A 14,600-nucleotide genomic window follows, 5' to 3' on the forward strand; every position below is an offset into this window, starting at 1 on the left:
CAGACATTTAAAGAAGAGTTGATACTTGTTCTCCTCAAACTGTTCCAAAAGTACAGAAATGGAAGGAAAACTTCCAAACTCATTGTATGAAGCCAGTATTACCTTGATTCTAAACCCAGACAAAGACCCCACTAAAAAGGAGAATTATAGGCCACTATCCCTGATAAACATGGATGCAAAAATTCTCAGTAAACTACTAGCAAACCAAATTCAACAGTACATTAAAATAATGATTTACCACGTTCAGGTGGGATTTATTCCTGGGCCACAGAGGTGATTCAGTATTCACAAATCAATCAATATGATACATCACATTAGTAAGAGAAAGGATAAGAACCATATAATACTGTTAATAGATGCAAAAAAAAAGCATTTGAAAAAAATACATCATCCTTTCTTGATAAAAACCCTCAACAATGTAGGGATAGAAGGAACATACTTCAGCCTCATGCAGGCAATATACAAAAGACCCACAGTTAGTATCCTCAATGGGGAAAAACTGAGAGCCCTTCCCCTATGGTCAGGAACAAGACAAGAATGTCTGCTCTCACCATTACTATTTAACATAGTACTGGAAAAGTCTTGCCCTCAGCAATCAGCCAACAAAAAGAAATAAAAGGCATCCAAATTGTCAAGGAAGAAGTCAAACTTTCGCTATTTGTAGACAACATGATACTCTATGTAGAAAACGCAAAAGACTCCACCAAAAAATTGCTAGAACTTAAACATGAATTCAGCAGAGTTGCAGGATATAAAATCAATGTGCAGAAATCTGTTGTATTTCTATACACCAATAATGAAGCAGCAAAAAGAGAAATCAAGGAATCGATCCCATTTGCAGTTGCACCAAAAACAAGAAGGTACCTAGGAATAAACCTAACTAAAGAGGTAAAAGATGTGTACTCCTAAAACTATAGAACATTTATGAAAGAAATTGAGGAGGACACAAAGAAATGGAAGAGCATTCCATGTGCGTTGAAAGAACAAACATTATTAAGATGTCTATACTACCCAAAGCAATTTACACGTTTAATGCAATCCCTATCAAAATACCATCAGCAATTTTCACAGAGCTGGAACAAACCATCCTACAATTTGTATGGAACCAACAAAAGATCCCAAATAGCCAAAGCAATCATGAAAAAGAATAATTCTGGATTTCAAGTTATATTACAAAGCTGTAGTCATCAAAACAGTATGATGCTGGCACAAAAACAGACACATAGATCAGTGGAACAGAATGGAAAACCCAGAAATGGACCCTCAACTCTATAGTCAACTAATCTTTGACAAAGCAGAAAAGAATATCCAATGGAAAAAAGACAGTCTCTTCAACAAATGGTGTTGGGAAAACTGGACAACAACATGCACAAGTATGAAACTGGATCACTTTCTTACACTGTACACTAAAATAAATTCAAAATGGATGAAAGACCTAAATGTGAGACAGGAATCCATCAAAATCCTAGAGGAGAACACAGGCAACAACCTCTTTGACCTCAGCAGCAGCAACTTCTTCTTCCTAGACACGTCTCCAGAGGCAAGGGGAACAAAAGCAAAAAATGAACTATTGGGACTTATTCAAGGTAAAAACATCTGCACAGTGAAGGAAACAATCAACAAAACTAAAAGGCAGCATGTGGAATGGGAGAAGATATTTGCAAATGACATATCTGATAAAGGGTTAGTATCCAAAATCAATAAAGAACTTATTAAACTCAACACCCAAATAAACAAATAATCCAGTTAAGAAATGGGCAGAAGATATGTATAGAAACTTTTCCAAAAAAGACAGCGAGATGGCCAACAGACACATGAAAAGATGCTCAACATCACTCATCATCAGCGAAATGCAAATCAAAACCACAATGAAATATCACCTCACACCTGTCAGAATGGCCAAAATTAACACTAGAAACAACAGGGTTGGTGAGGATGCGAGGAAAGGCGAAGCCTCTTGCGCTATTGGTGGGAATGCAAACTGATGCAGCTACTACTCTGGAGAACAGTTTGGAGGTTCCTTAAAAAGTTAAAAATAGAACTACCCTACCATCCCACAATTGCACTACTAGGTGTTTACCCAAAGAATACAAAAATGCAGATTCAAAGGGGTGCATGCACCCTGATGTTTATAACAGCATTATCAGCAGTAGCCAAACTATAGAAAGAACCCAGATGTCTTCAGGCTGATGCATGGATAAAGAAGATGTGGTGTATGTGTGTGTGTGTGTGTGTGTGTGTGTGTGTGTTGCATATATATATATATATATATATATATATATGCAATGGAATATTAGTCATCAAAAAGAATGAAATATTGCCATTTGTAACAATGTAGATGGAACTAGAGTGTATTATGCTAAGTGAAATAAATGTCAGAGAAAGACAAATAACATATGATCTCACTCATATGTGGAATTGAAGAAACAAAACAGAGGATCATTGGGGAAGGGGGAAAAGAAAAAAACGGAGAGAGGGAAACAAGCCATAAGAGACTTTTTAAAAAAGATTAATTAATTAATTTACTTGAGAGAGAGAGAGAGTGGGGGGAAGGGCAGACGGGGAAGGAGAGAGACAAGCAGACACCCCACTGAGTGTGGAGCCCACTGTGGGGCTTGATCTCATGACCCTGAGATTATGACCTGAGCCAAAGCCAAGACAGATGCTTAACTGACTGAGCCACCCAGGTGCCCCTAAGCCATAAGAGACTCTTAACTGTAGAGAACAAACTGAGGGTTGATGGAGGGAGGCATGTGGGGGATGGGCTAGATGGGTAACGGGTATTAAAGAGGGCACTTTTGATGAGCACTGGGTGTTGTATGTAAGTGATAAATCACTGAATTCTACTCTAGAAACCAATATTGCATGGTATGTTAACTAAAATTTTGAATTTAAAAAATATGTCTATGAAAATGACCATATCCTTTGACCTGGTATTTCTACTTCTAAGAATATTCCCTATGAAATTATCCAAGAAACTTGTGTAAAATTATGCTTATCAAAGCATTTTTTATAATGATAAAGTAGAAATGACTTTAATAGTTTATATTCCATTTGATGAAATATTAGGAAGTTCATAAAATAATATATTCAAGAGGACTTTAAAATTACATTGGAAAAGGTTTGATAAGGAAAAGCTCCTTCTCAGTCAGCCCTAACGCCTCAGAGATGAACAGTATTTTTACTTCTTTTGCCATAGATTAGCTTTGCTTCTACTTGAACTTTATATATACTCTTTTGTATCTCTTTTCTTTCACTCAGTATAAGGTATTTGAGACTTATCTGTGTTGCACTTTGTTCTTTTTATAACTGTATAGTATTCCATTGTAGGAATCTACCACAATTATTCATTCTTCTCTTGGTATACATTTGAGTTATTTGGGTTTGGGGCCATTATGAATAAATTTGTTGTTAGTATTCTCATTCCTATCTTTTGGTGGACATATGTACTCATTTCTCCTGGGTAAATACATGGAAGTAGGAATGCTGTGCCAGGTGGTAAATATATGTTTCACTTTGTAAGAAACTGCCAATCTATTTTCCACATTAAACCAATGTACACTCCCACCAGCAATGCACTGAAGTTCCAGTTATTCCATATCCTTACCAGTGCCTGATACTTACAATCTTTAATTTCAACCATTCTGGTGGATATATAGCGATGACACATTGTGGTTTTTGTATATGTTTAAGTGCTTTTTATTTTAGTGTTAATACCTTTCGAACCAATGATTCCACTTTGGGGACATTTTCCTAGGAACATAATCTGAAATCCAGAAAAAAATTGTATGTACATATGTGTTCTTTGTTGCATAACTTATAATAGCCAAATGTGAGAAATAATGTCAGGTATTAGGGAAGTAGTTACGTAATTTATGATACATTTATATTTTTAAAAATACAGTCATTCAAAATTATAATAGAAGGGGGATATGAAATTATATAGTATCAACTATAGAAAATATGTATATTAAAATAGACCAGTAATATGTCAACAAAACAAGTTTATTTTAAAATACTGGAAGAAGGGGCAACTGAGTGGCTTAGTCAGTTAAGTGTCTGACTCTTGATTTCAGCTCAGGTCATGATCTCAGGTTTCTGGGATTGAGCTCCGTGTCAGGTTCTGTGCTCAGTATGGAATCTGCTTGAGGATTCTCTCTCTCCTTTTGCCCCTCACCCCACTCATATGCATGCTCTCTCTCTCTTTCCCTCTCTCTCAGATAAATTTAAAAAATAATAAATAAATAATCTATCTTTTAAAAAAATTTGAAAGATAAAATACATAAAATAAAATACTGGAAGAAAACAGACCAAAATATCTTTGGGTGGTGGTAGTATGTAATTTTTCCCCATCCTTAATCAATTTTTTCTGATGATCATATGACCATTTTAGAATAGCACAAAATGTAAGTAAACTTTATTTACTTACTTATTTTTAAGCTTAATTTTTTTATTTTACATTTTATAATGCTTTCTCTCTACCTAGTCTTTTCCACAACATGAAAAATTGCTCTCTTGGGTTTCTTAAAATATTTTATTTCTGCTACTGTTTTGACTCTTCAATTATAAGTTACATGAAAAAGACGCTCTCATGTTGTTTCTTCTCCTGAACATCTGATGTTCCAATGTCCAGTCCAGGACAGAAGATAAAATAGAGCGATTCAAGAAAGCAGTTGAATACTATTCAGTCACAACCAAACTCTCTTCGCTGCCAGTGGGTCCCTCCTCCTTTCTAGGTAAGGCTTCCATCTGATGCAGAGCTGCTCTATCCAAAGGGGAAACTGAGTCCCTCATGGGAACTCCTGGCCCAGAGTGAAATGACTTGTTGTATTGCACTTTTGTAGAAGTCATTACTGTCCTTTTGATTTCCATGTAATAAGAGTGGTGACCTGGGACAGGGCACTGATTTCTCAAATTTGTAGATGGGGTCCAATGCCATTTCCTTAGGTTGCGCTTTTTCTGGCACTAACCTCCATTACAGCCTGGCGTACGTAACATAGCCCTGTCTTTGGGTTCTGGCCTGGGTTTGAATTCCACCTCTGCTGCTTAATACCTGTGTGATCTTAACTTGTCACATTTGCATGTATGTTATGTGGCTCATGATATCTATTTTATAAGATTTTTTTTAAGATAAAATAATTTCTGTTAGGTTCTTGGCATGGCACATAGCTGCTGTTCAATAAATTATAATTTATTAATAATTTTTCAAGCACTGTGGTGTTAGCAGAATGTAATATTGTAGAATTAGTAGAATTGACTAAAGTATAGCCCTTTCTCTTGGCTTCAGGTTTTCGGAATAATCGGCTTGGAAACCCTCCCCTTCCACGAAATCAGATGGGTACTATCTCTGCTGGAAAGCCAATGGTAATATCTTTCAAGAGTCCCAAGACCATGTGTTAGCATTAGACTCAGGTTGCTTTCTGATTTTTATACTCTGAGTTAAGGAGTTAAAGTAATTCAATGTTATCAGAATATCAAGACTGTATATACCTATGTCACATTCTCAACTTAAGGCTGGCAGACTACATAAAGAAAATATCCAAATCAATCAGTAACCACTAGGGCATTGTGAAGGTAGATTAGCTAATGTTGGAGAGTGGTTCTAGGAGACATGGATTGGTCCATTGTCCTGCCTCTGGAGGATTCTGTCCATATATCACTGTTAGAATAATTTCTTATTATTCTCAGTAGGTTCTTTGTATCCCAACAACAATCCCTGCTACTGGCATTATCCACTGTGTCACAACTTCTGAGGGAACCATTTTAGAGCCTGTTCAAATGTTAAATAGCTTTTCTGTCTGTTTTATCCTTTAGTTTTCTCACCATGTGCCCCAGAAAATGAAATATCCACCACCATTCCCAGTGGGACACAACTCCTCTCTTCTCTTCTCTCCCCATGCTTTGGGGGAATCCCATGCTTTTTCTGAGGATCCCATGCTGCAGGACAGCCCCTTTGCCAATTGGGCAGTCTCTTATGACTCCTCTGCATCCCAGTTTCCCAATTACCTGACTTCCAAAGCTTCACCTCCTTTGGGACCAGACTCTTCTCACTCCTCTTCCTCTGATGGTGATGAACCAAATGGAACCAGCTCTGAGTAAGTATCTGAATAGGCACTTAAGGCAACAGACTTCTGGAGTATCTGTAATTTTTTTTTTTTTTTTTGCTGGTAACCTGGGTTTGATGTGGGGAAGTATATATTTCTGGATGTTCTCTATGGCTCTTTATTCTTAAATGAAGTAGAAAAACCCTATGTTTGACTACTTCATACTCATATTGACTCTGTACAGGTGGTAATTTTCAGATACCAGGCCCCTGAAGTAAAAGGAAGCATAGCAGCTGGTTAGGTAAGCCCTAAGGAAGCTATATTTCATGGCTGTCATTTCTCGATTTTTGAGAGGGATGGATTGAATGTAGAAAAAAATGAAAAGACTTTATAGAGTTGAAGTATTAGAACAGTTGAGTAAGCAGTTATATTGCTTAAGACAGGGTTCTGAGGATTAAAACAGTGGTATTTTATACTAGCTTATTTGTTCTTAGATTATTTCTCCAAGAAGATTCTTCCTGGGAAACAGAGCTACTTTGAGGTTTCAATTGTGATCAGTTTCTTAGAACATAAGCTGACTCTAGACATGGCCTCTTACAAGGTGTGGAGGAAATGTATGAGGTCCAATACTAACTTAGTGTCTTGACTTCCAGAGGGTTTGTAAGAATCCTTAGGATCAGAATAGACATCTTCAGTTGGAATATCTTTATCAACCTCCTCTATCTCTTCTACATGGTCTTTTGAAATTTTTAGTCACATCACAGAAACACTTCAGCAGCAGCAGCCTGGATGGGAGGATCCAAATGGTGACAGAGGGTCCTGGGTACAGCCCATTGATGCTGGAGTTGCAGATACCAACCTGGGTGATGGAGAGCCCCACATCCCATCCCTGCTGTCTATGTCTACAAGGAACCATATGGACATCACCATTCCACCCTTACCTCCAGTAGCTCCCGAAGTCTTGCGGGTTGCTGAACACAGACACCGAAGGGGTCTTATGTACCCATATATCTATCATGTCCTCACTAAGGTAAGAGAGCACATCAGCACCTACCTCCCTGCTTTTAACATTGTACTTCATAATTCCTAGAACCATAAGTTACCAGAGAAAATTCTAATTGGTATTTGAAGGGAGGTAAAAGGAAACCAAGTATGCTGGGACCCCTCAGTGTATTAGTGGTCTCAGGTGAAGTGACACCAGCAGGAGAGGGAACTTTATAATAAATGAGGCCCCAAGAAGAGAACTGTAATTGTGAGATTTCAAAGAAGATCATGCTCCATGTTGGTAGACTGTGGTCTAGGGCTGGACACAGTTTAAGAAGAGGCTTTATGCCCTTGTTCTTTACCTCTTCCTCTACTTCTACAGAGCTGTTCCCTTCCTCCCGTCTTACCATACAACTCTGTCCCCCAGCAAAATATCTAAGGTGTGACTTTCCCCCATTTAGTCAGCTATAGTCAGTCATAGCAGAGACTCTAAAAATGGAGCATAGCTTTTAAGCTGCCTATGGTCATCTGGGCTTATTACAGCTTCTTTTTATTCTGAAACTGTTAATAACAAGTAGAAAATTTGGTACCATGGCTACAGAGGCTATAGTTCATTACTGATTCTTCTCAGCTCAATTCCAAACCTTGAGGTAACTCATTTTGTTCTTTCTCCTGGATGATTTTTTGTTAGGGTGAGATTAAGATCCCCGTATGTATTGAGGATGAGTGTAACATGGAGTTGCCTCCAGCTGCTCTCCTGTTCCGGTCAGCACGTCAATATGTTTATGGGGTCCTTTTCAGTCTGGCAGAAACACAGCGGAAAATGGAACGCCTGGCCATACGGCGGCGGCTACCTGTGGAAGGTAAGTTTCATTCTAGCTTCAATAGCTCTCTCAAAGCTTGGTGTGGAACAAAAATGTCTGTGCAAGCACATCATACTTTTGGCTATGGAGCAGTCTTTGAGAAAATACATAATTTTCCAGAATATATATTGGTATGGGAAATGCATTAACTTGAGCCTCAGCTTTAATCATTAAGCATTCAGAGTAACTACTACTTGTATGTAAGAATCATGATAGACTTTGGGAATGTAGAAGTATATCTAACATAGTTTTTCCTCCTTAGTAAGGTCTTGTTTTGGATTTGATCCCGTAGAGAGTTGGAGCCATTGAGATGTTTTAAGCTGCAGAGTGACATGGTCAAATTAGTGTGTTCAAAAGAACCCTCTAGATTTCTGCTTCTGGGAAGATGGAGTACATATACTTTTCCTTATTCCTCCTGCTAAATACAACTAAAAGCCCAGGACATTATATATATAACAAGCACAAGACATTCTAAAAGGTGAAGAGAAGAAGGCAGACTGGCTAAGGACTTTGGGATCCAAGGAATAATGCAGTGGTGAGTTCCCTGGGTTTTCTTATTGCTGCATATATGCTAGACTAGGTGTGGGACAAGCTGGCAGCCCAGAAATCCCCAACAAGAACAGACCAGTAAAAGCCCCAAGAAATGCCTCCTCACTCTAGTCAAAGGACCCAAAAGAAACAACCTAGCAACACAGAGAATTTTTAGATAATAACCACTCTATTCTAGTCAAATACCACAGAAAAACTGCAGCCCACCCTCACCCCTACTAGCAAAGGCCAGATAAATAACCTGGACTTCTATCCTTGCCCAATTGTAACAAGGGAGAAAGGGAAGCTGAGTGGGGAGCCAGGACTTTCACTCCCACTTGGCAGTGATGAGACAGCATCCCCCTTCACTCACCAGAGTGGTGTCAGAAAATACCTGCTAAAACACAAGATTAAAATAAGATCCTTCTAAAATATTAAAGATCCTTTTAAAAGATTGAAATAGAGTCTTTTAAAATAATATCCCAAATGTCCAGGTTTCAATTGAAAATCCTTCATCATACTAAGAACCAGAAAGATTTCAAACTGAGATCTCAAACCAAGGAAAGAAAGTCAATAGGTGCCATCATTGAGATGACACAGATGTTTGAATTACCTAACGGATTTCAAAGCACCCATTATAAAAATGCTTTGACAAAGAATTTTGAACATGCATGATACAAATTAAAAATAGAAAGTCTTAGCAAAGAAATAAAAGATAGAAGAAATGGAGGGGAAAAAAAGAAGATAGAAGAAATGGAAATTAAGAACTAAAAAATACAATAACAAATAAAATACTCAATAGATGGGTTAAATAGCAAATGGGAGGCAACAGAAGAAATAATCAGTGAATATGGAGACAAAACAGTAGAAATTACCTAATCTGAATAATAGAAAATAGGCTGAAAAAATGGACAGGGATCAGTGAAACTAGAACAAAAGATCTAGTATTTGTGTCATCACAGTTCTAGGAGAGGAGGAAGAGGGTGGACTGCAGATGTATTCAAGTAAATAATGGCTGGAGTATTATCAAATTTGGGGAAAAACAAGCCCAAGATTCAGGAAGCTGAGTGAATTATTAACAGTATAAACCCAAAGAAATCCATGTGAAGATATATATTGTGGTTAAACCTTTGAAAGCTAAAGGCAGAAAGAATAATGAAAGCAGCCAGAGGAAAGCAATGCTTTACCTACTGTGGCAAAATAATATGAATAACAGCTGATCTCTCATCAGAAGCCAGAGTCCAGAAGGAAGTTGCACAACATTTTCAAGGGCCAAAAGAAAAGAAATGTCAAGTTAGAATTCTGTATCAAACAAAAACATACTCCAGGAATGAAGGGGAAATCAACATATTCTCAGATGAAGAAAAACTAGGATAAATTTTCACAAGCAGAGCTACAGCAAAAGAAGGGCTAAAGGTATTCCTCTACACAAAAAGGAAATGATAAAAGGAGGAATCTTGGGAGGAGCTTGGGAAGATGGCAGAGTAGGAGGACCCTGAGCTCATCCAGTCCTACATTTAGAACTAGGTATCGTCCACATCCAAGTCAATAAACTGGAGAGCCATCTGAAGACTGGCAGAACAAACTCCACAAACAGTAGACAGAGCTGTTCATACTTATTTTTGAGTATGTTGGGGGACTTCTGAAGCAAGGGAGCTGGCAGGTGCCATTTTCCATCCCCAGCTGTCAGCATAAGCACAGAGACACGGGCTATAGGTGGGGCTGCACAGACACTTGGCACCTAACTCACTAGCAGTGCTCCATGTGCACGAATTCTCCTGAGGACTTACCCAGTCCAAGCCTGCTGGCTTTGGCCCTGGGCTCAGGGCAATTTTTAAAAAAGATTTATTTATTTTAAATCTTAAAAAAAAAAAAGGGATGCCTGGGTGGCTCAGTTGGTTAAGCATCTACCTTCAGCTCAGGTCATGAGCCCACAGTCCTGGGATCAAGTACCGTGTCAGGCTCCCTGTTCTGTGGGGAGCCTGTTTCTCCCTCTGCCTCTGTCTCTCATGAATAAATAAATAAAATATTTTTTTAAAAAAAGATTTTTAAAAAATCTTTTTAAAATCAAAGGGAGAGGGAAAGAGAATCCCAAGCAGATTATGTGCTGAGCACAGAGTCTGATGCGGGGCTGGATCCCACCACCTGAGCTGAAATCAAGAGTTGGGGCACATGGGTGGCTCAGTTGGTTAAGCATCTGCCATCAGTTGAGGTCATGATCCCAGGGTCCTGGAATCGAGCCCCACGTCAGCCTTTCTGTTCGGCAGGGAGCCTTCTTCTCCCTCTCCCTCTGCCTGCCTCTCCCCTTGCTTGTGCTCTCTCTGTGTGTCAAATGAATAAATACAATCATTAAAAAAAAAAAAAGAATTGGACGCTTAACCAACGACACCACCCAGACACCCCAGGGCAAATTTTGTTAAAGCTAAGCAGGTGCCCCACCTAGCCACCAGGTGCACACCTGCCACTGAGCACCATGCATGTCTGTCACACTGTGCTTAGCTGTGCTCCCCCTAGCCACCCTTGTGTGGTCCCCAAGATGCATGCCCCCAGCTGCCAGCATGCATCACACTGAGCAGCGATCTTCCAGGCACCTTTGTGGATGTACCCAGCCAAGCACCCAAAGGTACCATCTCCTACCATGCCCAGCTGTGTACCCCTAGCTGCTCTTGTGTGCCTCTAGCCACTGTACCACTAAAGAAGATCTGGCATAGGACTAGTGGCCCAGTGCACATTTTGCTAATGCAACTGCCCTGTTCGCATTCCCTGGTGGGCATGCCCCACTCCCCCAGAGCTAGCCTGCCTGGGTCCCACTACAACCATAGAGAGCAAGCACAACCCACAACAGCCAGAGAGTCAGTGCCGATGACTACATGGAAAGGAAAAGGGACTCATAAACAACAGAAGGGCATAAGAAACATACGTAGGATACTCTCCTGAAGTGCCAGGCTCTGGTGAACAGGGGATTAACACTCCAGGACCTCTTCTTCATAAAGTCACTACTTTCAAGAGCAGAAGTTGCAACTGACTTTCTTAACACAGAGAAATCGACACAGAGAGGCAGACAAAATGAGAAAACAGAGAAATTTATCCCAAATTAAAGAAAGGCTAAGGCCACAGCCAGAGATCTAAGCAAAACAGATCAAAGTTACATGCTGGATAAAGACATTAAAGCAGTGATCATAAGCGTACTCGCTGGACTTGAGAAAAGAGTGGAAGACATGATTGAGACCTTTAACACACAGATAGGGAATAACATAGCAAAGATAAAGGGCACAATAAATGACATGAGAAATACACTTGATGGAATGAACAGCAGGATAGAAGAAGCAGAGGAACATGTATGGAAACAAATGAAAATGAATTAGTTATTTAGGAGACAGAGTAATGGAAAGTAATCAAGCTGAATAAAAAAGAAAGAAAAGAATTATGCAAAATGAGAATAGACTTAGGGAACTCATTGACTCTATTAAACGTAATAGCTTTTATATTACAGGAGTCTCAGAAGAGAGAGAAAGGTGGTGAGAAAATTTATTTGAAGAAATAATAGCTGAAAACTTCCCTAAACTGGGGAAGGAAACAGATACTCAGGTACAGGAGGCACAGAGAAACCTCAACAGAATCAACAAAAGTTGACCAACAGCAAGACATACTGTAATTAAATTTATAAAATATAGTGATAAGGAAAAAATTCTAAAAGTAAGATAAAACAAGTCATTAACTTACAAGGGAAAAGTCATAAGGCTAGCAGGAGATTTTGCAACAGAAACTTTGCAAGCCAAAAGGGAATGGCATGATGTATTCAAAGAGCTGAATGGGAGAAATCAGCAGCCAAGAATACTCTATCCAGCAAGGCTATCCTTCAGAATAGAAGGAGACATAAAGAGTTCCCCAGACAAATAAACCTAAAGGAGTTCATGACCACTAAGCCAGCCCTACAAGAAATATTAAAAGGGGCACTTTGAGTGGAAAGGAGAGACCAAAAGTGACAGTATAGAACTAGGAAACACAAAAACAGTAAAAATGAATATTTCTGTAAAAAAAATCAGTCAAGGAACTCACAAAAAGGGATATACAATATAATAACATACCTAAAATGTGGGAAGGAAAGGAGAAAATATTTCAAACATAAACGACCATCAACTTAATATAGACTACTTTATGCAGAAGAGGTTATATACAAATCTAATGGTAACCATATATCAAAACCACTAATAAATATGGACAAAATTAAGAGAAAGAAATCAAATATAGCACTAAAGAAAATCAGCAAAACATGAAAGACAGGAAAGGATCAGAGAAAATCTTCAAAAACACCCAGAAAATGTGTAATAAAATGGCAATAAAAACATATCTATTAATAATTACTTTGAATGTAAGTGGAATAAATGTTCCAATCAAAAGACATAGGCAGATGGATTTAAAAAAAAACAAGACCCATCTGTATGCTACCTACAAGAGACACATTTTAGACCTAAAGACATTCAAAATGAGAGGATGGAGAAACATCTATCATTCAAATAGCTGTTAAAACAAAGCCAGAATAGCAATACTTATATCAGGAAAAATAGACATTAAAAGAAAGACTGTAACAAGGGACAAAGGCGGGCACTATATAATAATAAAGGGGATAGTCCAACAGAAAGATACAACAATTGGGGCGCCTGGGTAGCGCAGTCATTAGGCGTCTGCCTTCGGCTCAGGGCGTGATCCCGGCGTTCCGGGATCGAGTCCCACATCGGGCTCCTCCGCTGGGAGCCTGCTTCTTCCTCTCCCACTCCCCCTGCTTGTGTTCCCTCTCTCGCTGGCTGTCTATGTCTGTCAAATAACTAAAAAATCTTTAAAAAAAAGATACAACAATTGTTAATATTTAGGCACCTAAGAGCACCTAAATACATAAAACAGTTAATAACAAACATAAAGGAACTAATTGATAATAATACAATAATAGTAGTGGACTTTAACATGCCAGTTATGTCAATGGATAGATCATCTAAACAGAACATCAACAAGGAAAGCAATGGCTTTGAATGACAAACTGGAACAGATGAATTTAAAAGATGTATTCAACCATTCCATCCTAAAACAACAGAATAGACATTCTTTTCAAGAGCAAAAGGAACATTCTCCAGAAAGGATCACATATTAGGCCACAATACAAGTCTCAAAAAGTTCAAGAAGATAAAAATCATACCTTGCATATTTTCTGACCACAACGCTATGAAACTAGAAGTCAACCATAAAAAAAAAATCTGGAAAGATTATAAATACATGGAGGTTAAATAACATGCTACTAAACAATGATAGGCTCAACCAGGAAATCAAAGAAGAAACAAAATGTACATGGAAAAAAGTGAAAATGAAAACACAATGGTCCAAAACCTCTGGTATGCAGCAAAGCAATACTAAGAGGCAAGTTTTTATCAATACAGGTCTACCTCAAAAAACAAGAAAAATCTCAAATAAACAACCTAACCTTACACCTAAAGGATCTAGAAAAGTCAAAAAAAACAAAACCTAAAACTAGCAGAAGGAAAGAAATAATAAACACTAGAGCAGAAATAAATGATATACAAAGTAAAAAACAAAAGAACCAATCAATGAAACCAGGAGCTTGTTCCTTGCAAAAAAATCAATAAAATTGATAAACCTCTAGCTAGACTTTGAATAAAAAAGAGGAGGGATTCAATTAAATAAGATCACAAATGAGAGAGGAGAAATAACAACCAATACCACAGATATACATACAATCATAAGAAAATATTATGAAAAACTATATGCAACAAATTGGACAACCTAGAAGAAATGGGTAAATTCTTAGAAACATATAAAAAACAGAAACAGGAAGAAATAGGAAATTTGAACAAACCAATAACCAGCAAAGAAATTGAGTCAGTAATGGAAAACTCCCAACAAACAAAAGTCCTGGACCAGGTGGCTTCATAGGCAAATTCTACCAAACACTTAAAGAAGAGTTAATACCTATTCTTCTCAAACTATTCCAAAAAAATAGAAAAGGAAAGAAAATTTCCAAATTCATTCTATGAGTCCAGCATTACCCTGATACCAAAACCAGTTAAAGACACCACTAGAAAACAGAACTACAGACCAATATCTCTCACGAATATAGATATAAAAATCCTCAACAAAATACTGGCACACCAAGTCCAGCAATACATTAAAA

The 14,600-nt window shown here is 38.2% G+C and overlaps 1 protein-coding gene across 5 annotated transcripts in view; it reads left to right on the forward strand.

Annotated features, from left to right (window-relative positions):
- The window catches only part of FAM120C (family with sequence similarity 120 member C), a 116,489-nt gene that overhangs the window by 45,512 nt on the left and 56,377 nt on the right, over positions 1–14,600 (forward strand). For all 5 annotated transcript variants that reach the window (XM_087859582.1, XM_045799336.2, XM_087859581.1 and 2 more), the window contains exons 5-9: positions 4,634–4,736; positions 5,288–5,364; positions 5,815–6,095; positions 6,798–7,074; positions 7,720–7,891. In XM_087859582.1, coding sequence (XP_087715708.1) covers positions 4,634–4,736; positions 5,288–5,364; positions 5,815–6,095; positions 6,798–7,074; positions 7,720–7,891 — 910 coding nt within the window. The remainder of the gene's footprint in view (positions 1–4,633; positions 4,737–5,287; positions 5,365–5,814; positions 6,096–6,797; positions 7,075–7,719; positions 7,892–14,600) is intronic.

The sequence above is a fragment of the Ursus americanus genome, chromosome X, assembly GCF_024610735.1.
Source record: "Ursus americanus isolate L20-20 chromosome X, mUrsAme1.1.p, whole genome shotgun sequence".
NCBI lineage: Eukaryota > Metazoa > Chordata > Mammalia > Carnivora > Ursidae > Ursus > Ursus americanus.